General features: G+C 44.1%; 1 protein-coding gene across 1 annotated transcript in view; it reads right to left on the bottom strand.

Moving 5' to 3' along the window:
• PTPN9 (protein tyrosine phosphatase non-receptor type 9) overlaps positions 1-10,092 on the bottom strand; it is a 77,353-nt gene extending 67,261 nt beyond the window's left edge. Inside the window, exon 1 of the mRNA XM_034668019.1 lies at positions 9,331-10,092. Within this exon, the coding sequence (XP_034523910.1) occupies positions 9,331-9,393 (63 nt within the window). The 5' untranslated portion in view covers positions 9,394-10,092. The remainder of the gene's footprint in view (positions 1-9,330) is intronic.
• Between the last annotated feature and the right edge of the window lie 2,381 nt (positions 10,093-12,473).

The following is a 12,473-nucleotide window of genomic DNA, read 5'->3' as shown; positions in this document are numbered from 1 at the left end:
GCTACCATTTTGTAGATACATTACTCATGCATGGTCAGACAATCTTGAAATCGTCCAGCTCATTGCTACAAAGTCAGATTCTTAATTTTTCTTCCTATTTTTACCTGGAAAAAAAATTGTTTCCTGTAACATAGGGAACAAGAATACCATTATCACAACTATTTATTGACCATTTTGTAACTGTAAGGGATTTTACTTATATAAAATAAAACTCCTGGAGCAACAAAGGAAGCTGGGGATTCCTGACGTTTACCAAGACTCACTGCCATCACCTCCCCAAAGGCCCAGGTTTTCCTTGCAAACAGTTCTGTTTAGAAAAAGGCCAGATTTGCATTACTTTTAAATACTGGGATCTCAGCACTTAGTAACATAATCCCAAACTTGTATAGAGCATGCAGCACTTTTTACAAGATGTTACTGATTATAAAAGAAACATATGGTCATTGCAAAGAATCTAAAAAGACTATTTTTAAAAGGATTATTTTAGTAAAGATGTATATCATGTAACAATGATGAAATGCAAATGCAAAGGTAAAGATTAGCCAGTTCAAGGAATGAACAAGTAATTCATACATTAATGTCCCTAGAAACCTCAGTACTAAAGTCATAGATGGCTCTCCTTAAAAAAATCTGCTCACCAATTCTGAAAATAAATTCTGGTTTCATAATAATTCCATAAGCCCAGTCAGATCTGTGCCACCTGTGCTGGGTAAAAAAACAAGAACTATGCAGTGTTTTGGATGGGTTTGGTATTTCAGAGGAAACCAATACATAAAACAGAAACTGCCTTTCCTAGAGAAAAATGGAATGCTTTTCTTAGAAGCAGAAACTAAAAAAAAAAAAAAGTCAGTTCTAATCTACTGTTTTGGTCTCACTATTTTATAATCTAAGAGATAACCAATCTTTAATAAGAACTCTTCCTATGGGCTCTAGAGCTTTTCAGCCTCCCATTCCTGTCCTGCTGCCTATCCCACGCCATCTCAGTTAGGTACTCAAGAGATCTTTTTTTTTTTTTTTTAAAGATTTTATTTATTTATTCGACAGAGATAGAGACAGCCAGCAAGAGAGGGAACACAAAGGGGGAGTGGGAGAGGAAGAAGCAGGCTCATAGCAGAGGAACCTGATGTGGGGCTCGATCCCATAACGCCGGGATCACGCCCTGAGCCGAAGGCAGATGCTTAACCGCTGTGCCACCCAGGCGCCCCTCAAGAGATCTTTTCAACGTCAGATATGGAAGTGCTCATTCCAGTAGGTACAGGCCCTCCAGCACTGAAGAGTGCAGGCTAAATGACCGGTTTGAGGAACATCTGCCCCTACTCCAGAGGAAGAGGAATACAAAACAGTGACTATTCCAGGGGCTCCTGGGTGCCACAGGTCATTAAGCATCCAGCTCTTGGCTTCCACTCAGGTCATGATCTTAGAGCCATGATCTCAGGGTTGTGAGATCAAGCCCCATGTGGAGTCCTGCCTGAAGCCCTCCCACTCAGGGCATTGTCTGCTTGAGATGTACTCCCTTTGCCCCTCCCTGCGCGCAGTCATGCGTGCTCGATCTGTCTCTTGCAAATAAATAAAATCTTAAAAAACAAAACAAAATAGTGACTATTCCAGTGGCCAGAAAGGACAAGCAAGGAGCTTTTGTACAGAAGTATGCATAGGGGGCACATGTGGTAATGATTGATTTGGAAAAAGTTATGGAAGACATCAAGGCAGGATGGTAGAACAAGTGTGAAATGGCTGAAATTGCACTGCAGGTTTTAGTATCTGAAAAATAATCAGAGTTAGGGTGATGGCGTCCAATCTTGACACTGCAGTGGACCAGCCATTCTGCTATGACTTAAATGAGGAACCTGGCTGGCTCATTCGGTAAAGCATGTGACTTTTTTTTTTAAGATTTTATTTATTTATTTGACAGAGATAGAGACATCCAACGAGAGAGGGAACACAAGCAGGGGAAGTGGGAGAGGAAGAAGCAGGCTTATAGCGGAGGAGCCTGATGTGGGGCTCGATCCTACAACGCCGGGATCACGCCCTGAACCGAAGGCAGACGCCCAACCGCTGTGCCACCCAGGCGCGCCAGCATGTGACTCTTGATCTCCGAGTTGTGAGTTCAAGCCTCACACTCAGAGTAGAGTTTACTTAAAAAAATAAAAATAAATTTTTAAATAAAATAAAATGAGGCTTAATATTTAGAAGACAAAATTGGAATATTCCAACATTACTAAGTCTTTTCCAATACAATAAAGGTATACAAGTCAGAGAAGAGACTCAAATGTACTGACCTACAAGGAGTTTTAACTTTTACCTCTGTGAAACAGTTCAGCTTCTTTTTAAAGCAGGGTCTGTCTTGCTTTTCAATTCATTAATTCACTAATAAAATTCAAATTCAATTTTCAATTCAATACATTCAATTCAATTAATTCATTAGTTCAGGTTCCTCTGAGAAAACCTCCAGGTTCCTTAACATTCACAAAAGTGAAGTCCAAGACCCTTGATACCCTCAGAAAATTTAAGAGTAAAATTCTCACATCCAGATGAGATTTTACCTGATTATTACAATATCAGTAGTTACTGGCAATAACAAAAATAATGAGAATTCTTCATCTTTCCCTCATCTTCTTTCCCTCTCTGGAAGCCCTCTATTTAATATTATGAATCATCTGGTCCTTGACGTATGGTTACTTCTGAGGGGGCAGATGACATTTAGCACAGGACATGTGAGGCTGTGGGAAAAGGGAAGTTCTTGGCCACAAGAACCAGGACAAAATCCTTGCCCTTGGGAAAAATGCCAAAAATCTCTGAAGTCCACTGCAAGGCAGTTAAAATTTTAACTTTAGATGATTCCTGTTATAAGAACACAAACCACAGCATGGAATTAGAATAGGTTTTTGAAACTACATTATAAAGTTACAAGATAACTATTTCTTAAAATTTTATTCATTTTTTAAAAAAGATTTTATTTATTTATTTGACAGAGAGAGAGAGTGAGGAGCAGCAGGGGGAGCGGCAAGCAGAGGGAGAGGGAGAAGCAGACTCCCTGCAGAGAAGAGAGGCTGATGCAGAGCTGGATCCCAGGACCCCCAGATTGTAACCTGAGCCGAAGGCAGAGACGCATAACCGCATAACCGAATGAGCCACCCAGGCACCTGTATTCATTTACTTTTTTTAAGCAAGCTCCATGCTGGGCCTCAGGACCCTGAAATCAAGACCTGAGCTGAAATCAAGAGTTGGACACCCAACAGACTGAGCCACCCAGGGCCCCACAAGATAACTATTTTCTGACATTCATATGAATTGATGCTAAGTGGTAGTCCCCAGGGTGAATATAAATATTTCCCCCCTTGGGATTAGTTTACCTAACTTGGCTCTAAAATCTTTCACTATTCAAAAACGGAGACTACCATGATAATGGCTAACTTTACTGAGTGCTTACTAGGTAAGTGTTCCACATGCACTGGCTTATTAATTCTTACAATAATGCTCTAAACATTAACTCTAAAACAGGAATTTTCTTTAGAGGTTTTGAAAACAAATATCATTTGTTACAGCAACTTTAAAGAAATTCATGAATTATTTTTAATGTGAAAGAAGCACTATACAAGTTATTAAAACCATCTCTGGTCTAAAATGAAAATACATATAAATGCGTAAGTATTTTAGAAAACTACTCTAATTTCTCTATCCTATCAATCACTACTGGGAAATCCATGCAAAATCAAAAGACCCTAAAAAGCTATTGCAGAATTCAAATATCCTTAGAATCCTAGTTGAATCTTTTTTTTATGGTTTATTACACAGAGGGAGTTCTCACAACTTATGCCCAAACAGATGTAACCCAGGGAGCCCCACTTAACTTTCTGTAGGTTTTAGACATAGAACAGACGAATCAAGAAATCCTTAATAATCCTTGATGGTCAAGTTAATTTTAATTACATAGCAAATTCAATAAAATTACCAACTTCAGGTCCAGTTACAAATATAAGTGTATGCTCTAGGAAAGTAAAATTAAGAAAATTAATAACAGTAAGAATGGAGGTCGAAAACAGCGGTGGTGGCTGCTGTGTTCCAGCTGTCTGGGCTGCTAGGTCAGTCCGGGGCACAGCTGGGGAGGTCCATGTCGAGTGGCACCCATGGCAAGGAGGGCTCACCTCACATGTGGAAGCCCCTCACCAACTTTGTAGAGCTCCCTGGCGTGGGAGTGAGCATGCTGAGTGTCTTCCTTAAGTTGCATCACGGAGAGCACAAGAGACCCGAGTTCATTGCCTACCCCATCTCCAAATCAGGTCCAAGCCCTTTCCCTGGGGACATGGTAATCATACTCTATTCCATAACTCTCACGTGAATCTACTTCCAATCAGCTATGAAGATGGATAAAGAGAACCTAGACTACCACCCAGTGGGGACCACAGCACTGGTTTGGACCATGACTGTGCGCACAGACCAGAAAAGTCTATGGGACCTTAAGCTCACCTTCCTTAATTGTATCAAAGGATGACCAGCATACTGATCTTCTATCCCTTTGCTTATGGATGCTTAAGGAGATGGCTTAAATAAATAACTCAGACTGGTCCATGGCAAGGAAAAAAAAATTAAGAATGAAGATGAGTACTGATGTGTAGAAATTACTCTTCACACTGCCAAATTTACAATTTTGCCAGCCCATTAAGAAAGGCTTTTATATTTACAGATAAACATTTTTTTAAAAATGCATTCCTGACACAAAATACCTGGCTTTTAAGTTTGGAGAGATAATATTCTTCATATTTGGCTCCATGAAAAGTTATTTCTCTTGTACAAAAGATAAAGAAGATAGCAAAAAATTAAATTTTATTGTGACCACACCTCAAAATGGAGAGCTATCAACGCTATCTTAAGGAACACATTTTTGGGGGATGCCTGGGTGGCTCAGTTAGGTAAGCATCTGCCTTCAGCTCAGGTCATGATCCCAAGTCCTGGGATCAAGCCCCACATCGCATCGGCCTTCCTGCTCAGCGGGGATCCTGCTTCTCCCTCTTCCTGTGTTGCTATCCGCTGCTTGCGCTCTCTCTCACTCTCTGTCTGAAATAAATACAAATCTTAAAAAAAAAAAAAAAGGAACACAGTTTTTCCCGAGTACTTTCATCACAATTTCTTGCATAGACTGGATAATATGACTGTTGACAATACATAGGTCTGAAAAGAGGTTTTCCAAAATTTTTCTTCTGTGCATTTTTTAAAAAAGATTTTATTTCTTTATTTGAGAGTGAGCAAGAGAGAGAGAACACAAGTAGGGGCAGAGAGAGAGAGAAGCAGACTCCCGCTGAGCAGGGAGCCAGACACCGGGCTCTATCCCAGGACCCCAAGATCATGACCTGAACTGAAGGCAGACGCTTAACTGACTAAGTCACCCACACGACCCTCTTCTGTGCATTTTTCAAACCATATATAAAAAGCATCATCAAAACCAAATATGTACCTATCAATACCCAAACCAACGAAATTAGCTACTATACGCCCATGTAGACATCTTAGAGAGTTGACTAACTGCTTCATGAGAGGTTATGTAGTATAAATAAAGGGAACATTTGCAGTGGAGGCAGAATAACCCAGATCTGAGTGGAAATCATGGTTCTGTCGCTTGCTAGCTATGTGACCTTGGGCAACTTCCTTTTCTGAGTTTTCTTATTTGCAAAATGAGGTAATAATTCCAATCTTATGAGGATTAATTGTATGTGAAATGCCCAGCACAGAGCCTGACTCAAAGCAGGAGCTCAGGAAACAGTTACTGTTATTACCCAACAACTGTTATTCATGTAAGCCCCTTAAAGGCAAAGCACACTTTCTTGTAACTCAACTGAAGGCTCTGTAATTATCAAGAACTGAGAAAATAAAGGCAAGGAACACCAAAGTTACGAATGAGGATTTGGGGGCACCTGGGTGGCTCAGCTGGTTAAGCGTCTGCCTTTAGCTCAGGTCCTGATCCCAGGGTCCTAGGATTGAGTCCCGCATCAGACTCCCTGCTTGTACAGAGCAGAATTCTTTTTTTTTCTCCCATGCTGATTTTATCTCTCTCTGGTCCTCCCTCCCCTGGCTTGTGCTCTCTCTCCTCTCTTGCTCACTTTCTCTCAAATAAATAAAATCTTTTTAAAAAATGAGGATTTGGTATAATATCAGTTCAACACATGCCTAGATAGGAAAGGAGACTATGAAGCAATAATGATGACCTTCAGATGTATATATCAAAATGAACATTATCCTTAGCATATCAAAATAAACAATGTCCTTATTTTTATAAGCCCCTCTAAAAGGAGATGATGCTGCCTGTGTACAATCCATGCACAGAACCACTCTTTTTTCCACAAGTATTTTCAGAATGTCCACACACTAACTGCCAGTCACTATGCTAGGCAATGTACATGTGATAGTGAGCAAAAGCAGATACAGTTCCGATCCTCGTGGAGCTTGCAGTCATGCAATCCCACAAATAGTGTAAACTTGTGATAACTGATATAAAAGACAATACATGGTACTCTAAGAGCCAGTAACACAGATCTAACCTAACTGAGGAGATCAAGGAAGGCCTTCCTGAGGAAGCAAATACTAAGAGCTGAAGGCTGAGAGGGAGTTAACAGTGGAGGGTGTTTACAGAGAGAGGAAAGCAGTTTGTGCAAAGACCTGGTAGCAGGAGAAAACAGCAAGAATAGGGGACCAAAAGGCCAGTGTGCCTGGAGGAAAGATGAGGTGTGAGAATTAGCTAGACCACACAGGGGCTGAGGCATTGCAGACCATGTTCAAGAACTGTAACATCCCAAGAGAAATGAAAAGCCACTGCAGGGTTTTATAAATGTTATTTTAGGGGCAGAGAGGCTGAAAGGAAGATGCAATCAGATTTGCAATTTGCCTTTGCCTTCTGGACTATGAGCAATGGAATGCAAATAGATCAGGTAGGAAGCAAAAGTTCTGTCAGGATATGACAACAGCTTGGGGACTAGGGTGACGGTGATAGTGGAAGTAGATAAATCCAAGAGATATTCAGGAAAATCTGATGATGTGTCTTGTACAGGGGCTGAGGGAGAGCAAACTGTCCAAGAAAACTTCTGGGTTTCTGATTCACATGACTGTATAGAAGGATACCTATATTCAGGAGAGATCTGCTCCAGAAACATCTTTAAGGTAGTTATCTACCCCCAAAACGACCTAAATGCATAAATGCTTTTCACTTTTGCCTGAACCTGTGTTAACCCAGTGTGATCCCCTACTTTACTTATGATATGGGGTTCCAAAAGATTTTTTGTTATTTCCAAAAATCAAATTGACTCTCAAAAGAGAAAAATGTTTCCAACACTGAAGATATTTCAAAGATTCTGCCACAAGCTGTGAAATCAACTCCAAATGAGTTCTAAAACTGGTTTGAGCAATGGGGTGGCATTATGGAATGAACGTGTCATTTCCCATGATGACTACTTAGATAAGACTAACACGAATTTGCTGCTGCTTAAACATTTTAAATAAATCTTAACAGTGAAGAGTACTCTTATGTGATATTAAACTAAAATATGAAATTTTATCAGGCATTACAATTGGAATTATGCTACTTTTATGTTTGTTTCAACATTTTGAAATGCCTGTAGAAAACCTGACATTTTTTAGGAAAAAGTATGATTTAAAAAAACGCCACATTCCTTGTTTATCTTAGTATTTTACTGTTCCCATCCAGTCCTTGTTAACACTCATCACATTATTCACTGTAAAAGATTTTTACCAACACACTGGTATACGTATATATTCTATGCAGGGTAAAGCCCTGACTTCATCAATACTTCAATACTTAAATATTTACTTTCCTTGGTTTTAATTTTTTAATATGCACCCTACTGCCATTTTCGTAGTGGAATACTAATGCCTTGAAGTATTAGAAACATAGAAACTCTAAATTTGACTAATCTAAGGAAAAGTGAACGAGTTTTGTCTCTTTAAAAATCAACCTAACACATCACACCTCAGTACTGAAGTATTTCCCTAATTCTGGAAGGAGAGGGGCTCCTTGGCCACCTGCTTGCACTAGGCCCCACAAGCATTTTATTAACACTCAACTGCAGTTACCAGGATGTTACCACTGCTTGTACAGAGCAGAATTCTTTTTTTTTCTCCCATGCTGATTTTATCTCAAGGCGTGAAAAGGCAAGACAGTGGTCTGAAGCCAAATGTGAAAAATGTCATCTCCACAAATGAGGAGAAAAGTCAAGAGCTTTTTAAAAATTAGTTTGTAAAACCAGGCTGTCTCCACCCTAGAGACTGTGCTACCAAAAGTGGTCCTTAGGAACAAGGGCTGAAGAGCTTGAAACGGTTCATCTTTTTCTTATTTCAGGGTTTTTGTTTTTCGGTTTTTGGTTTTTTTTAATATGAAATCAGACTATGGCTATATTTGAGCATAGCTAAGGTCGGGTATGGGCAGTGCCAAGGAAGAGACAGTGAAAAGGCTTTAGGGTTCCCAATCTCAGCTAGCAGACTTTCCGATCTTCCTCTGAAGGAGCGGTCCGTGTCTCCCCAGAAGGAATGTGGGGGAGGGAAAGTTACAACGCCCCTGGGCTTTTCCCTTACCCAAACCCCCAGAATGACACCGCAAACCACTTCCTTCTGGGAACTGAAGGTCATAAGCTTTAAGGGACAATGGAGCTCAATGTAGGCTACAGAAAGATGGAGACAGCGAGATGAGATGGGGGGCAGGGAAGTGGGGGTGAAGGGATGTGCCCAGTCTGAGGGAGCTGAGAGTGGTCAGGCGAGGGACTTCGGGAGCATGAAAAGGCTTGGATCTTCCAGAATCTGCCTAAGTAGGCCTGCCGCAGCCTGAAGGGCTCATCTGAAAATCTAAGGCATCTGTGTACCCAGTGCCTATCACCACCCTCCTCGGGAGGGGGGATGGAACCCGCAGGAGCCTTCCCCCCAAACTGGGGCTTTGCCTGTCCTTAAAAAAACCACAAACCCTCAAGGAAAGAAGCTGAACATTTATAGGGGTGTAGGGACCAGACACAAGTAGGTGTTCAGCAAATGTCGAGGGCTGGGGGTGGTCAGAGAAGCAGGCAGGTCCCCCGGTCCGAGGAACTTTAATTACCACGGGAATGGGGGGAGGGGGCGATGTGAGGCCCGCAAGCNAAAGCCTCAGGAACAGAAGAGGCCGGGAGCCGCGTCCAGCGGCGTCCCCCGGGTCGGGTGTTGACGGCCTGGGGCGCGGTCGCCGGGGGAAGGGGCACCGGCGGGCCGGGGGCCGTGGAGCGCGCGGCCTCGGGGAGCAGAGGCCGGCCTAGGCCTCGGGGGTCCGGACACACCCACCGCCGCGGCCGGGGCCCCGCTTACCTGCTCCTCCTCCGGGGTCAGCTCCGGCGCCATGTCGGGCTGGGGCGCGGTCGCGGGCTCCATCCCGCCGCCGCCGCCCGGCAGACCGAACGCTCCCGGGAGCGCGGGGAGCCGGGTGCCGCCGGCCGCCGCTTCCGCGTCTCCGCGCCTCAGCAGCCAGAGGCCGGCTCGCGCATGGTGGGGCCGGCGGGGCCGGGCGGCCGCGGCGACCGCGAACGCCGCTTCTGTCTCCTGGAGGAAAAGCTCTCACAACTGTCGGCTCTCTTCGGGGCGGAAATCCTTTTTTATTTTCTTCGCTCCTTTCCCCGCACTCCCCCTCCTCTCCCGGAAAACAAAACAAACAAACAAAACCAAGCTGCTGGCGAGGAGCTAACAGTCAAGCGGGATTTAAAAAGGAAATAGGAACTCAAGAACTTTCTACGCCCAGAGCGGGGGGTCGCGGCGGAAATTTCCCGAAGGCCGCCGGCCTCCTCGGCGTCCCCCTTCCCCGGCCGCGCTCCCGCTCCTCCAGGGCGTGAGGAGGAGTCCTCGGGGATGCGGGCCCCGGCGACCTGCGCGGCGGCCTCTCAGCCCCGTTCCTCAAAAGCCGCGGCGGCGGGAGGGAGGGAAGGGGAGAAGCAGCGAGGGAGAGGCGCCCCCCTCCGGGCTCAGGGCCAGCGCTGCGGCCGCGCCGCGTCCGCCCGAGCCCCCCACGGCTCCATTGAGAAACCGAGCGTCTCATTCACAAACAGGCGGCGGCGAAGGCCGGCTGCGCGCGGACGCTGTCCGGGAGGGGGAGACAGAGAGGAGCCCGGGCGGGGGAAGCAGGGGGCGGGGGAGGGGAGACCAGAGGGACCGGCGCGGGGAGGGGCTTCGGCGACTCCCGGCTGCGGGGACGGAAAACGGGGGAGAAAGGGGCGTGAGTTTTACGGTTCAGCTCCGTGGAGGAGGAAGAGAATGCATTCGTTTGAAAACGAGCTGCTGACGGGCACCTCGCCGGGGTTACTTGCTGCTACCCCCGACGTGTGAGGGGCCCGTAATCGTCATCTAGCTCCATGTCACTTGCGTCCTGGAAGACCCTGCAAACGTTGCCGGCGAGGTCCAGGATGTCTGGTGCGCTCTCTTTCTCTTTGCTGGCCGTATCCTGTAATCCCGCGCCAGTATAGCTGATTTTAGTCCCTCACAAAAGCAGCGACCGATTGCAAACCTCATTCAGAAATCATGTAACCTTTGCAAACCTTGGATTTTCACTCTGGCAATCATAGCAAAGAGCTTGGGGCGGGGGGCGGTTTACAGGATAGTCTTGGAGTCGGTTTGAGAGGCACAGGGAAAGCAGGGCTGTCTGCTATGTTGTATCACTTCAGACCGAAAAGAAATATTCCAAAAGGGATCCAGCTAACAAGCAACAGCTAGTCCCAAGGGCTGAAGCCCTGGAGAGCTAGGAGAGAGAACCAAGGGAGAGGTCTGCAGACTATTGAGGAAGGTGCTCTGACTTCTGATGCTCCTTCTAGAACTTTCTGACTTCACCTTATTTCTGCATCATTGCAATAGGAACTTCAGGTTGCCCTTGGTTAGAAAATTATTGTGCACTGACTTGTCACGATTTCAAATCCATGTTTTGAAAGCTTGTTTTGGACAAAGTTATTTGTGGTTTGAATTTGTTTTGATGAAATTGTTTTGAAGTTGGGTATTAGGACTTTCTTATCGAACTCTTGCACCCGGAGTGGAGAGGACCATTACGTCACTGACACCATAGTAACAGCAGTGGTGTCCATCATGTGATGGACTTTTAAACTTTAAAAACCAGGAGGTTTGACCAGTAACTCTAGAGTGTTCAGTTTGGGCAAGGCTACTTTTTGTTGACCTAAATGGTTCTCCAAAGATCTTGAGACACTTTGCTCCTACTGTGACCAGGCTACGCATGGTTAGCAGTGGTGTTAAGCTATACAGCAGTCTGAGGAAGAGAAGGGATATCTGTTCCGGCCTTGTCCAGGCTACTCCTTGTAGGTAGTGGCACAAGACATGTAAATATTCCTGGAGTGATAACCTTCAGAGCAGCCCACTTTGCCTGCCGACACTGGTGCCATAGCCTGCTAGCCACATGCCCCAAGCAGAGAGGGACCAAGGGTAGAGGGACTCTACCAAGAACCAACTGGTAGAAATGTACACATCATCTAAATTTGGACTTCATTTCTTTCATCATCCCTTTGCCTGAAACAATAGTGTAATTAATCTTTCACTGGTTTAGAGTATGTTATATCTTTATTAAGAGACATTATCCTATATGCTACTGGCTTGTGAGATATTATTATAAGTTATAATTCCTGCAGTGAAGCTGGGTTGAATTACTGGCAAAGATAATCCCAGTCTCTGAGCATAATTCGCTATGAAGAAAACAAATAACCCCTGGCACTTGGATCTTCTTCTATCTCAGGTAGGTCATCACCCCATACAAGAGTTACAGTTTCAGTACTGCAACCAGATACTCCTCTGGATGACAGGCTATTTATTAAACAAGTATATTTTTATGCCATGCACTGGGCTACCCACTGGGGTTTCAACAATGAAGAAAACATGGTCTCTTCCACATGTAAGGATATGGAATGATCCTTGAGTTATATACTGTGAAGTGGAAACAGCAAGACTTAAATAGTGTACATAATGACGTCATTTGTACAAAGAAAAAAAAGAACATATAAACTTTATACATAGAAAAGGTTTGGCAGGATACACAAAGAAGGTCACTGCGTGTCTTTCAAGAGGGGAAAGAAGGGAGAGACTTTTCCCTATATGGTCTTTTGTACATTTTAAGTTGTTGGGTTTTATTTTTTAACTTTTTATTGAAGTATAATTCACATACAGAAAGGAGAAAATGTAAGTATACAACATGATGAATTTTCATCCGTATAATCAGCACACAGATCAAGAAATAGAACATTCCCAGCTTGTCGAAGTCCCTCTTATGTCCCCTACTAGTCCCTACTCTCCTCAAGAATAACCACTATTTGGGCTTCTAACAGCAATAGTGTGTCTGTGTTTAAATTTTGCATGTAGGTATACGACTTTTCCCCCCAAATTTTAATAATAACTTAAATATAGTTTTTCTCCCGGAGCAGGCAAATGGCTCTAGTACTAAGCTGAAGAGGGGCACCTGGGTGGCTCAG

This window comes from Ailuropoda melanoleuca, chromosome 9 (assembly GCF_002007445.2).
Source record: "Ailuropoda melanoleuca isolate Jingjing chromosome 9, ASM200744v2, whole genome shotgun sequence".
Taxonomy (NCBI): Eukaryota; Metazoa; Chordata; class Mammalia; order Carnivora; family Ursidae; genus Ailuropoda; species Ailuropoda melanoleuca.
This window is presented reverse-complemented; position numbering and strand designations above follow the sequence as displayed.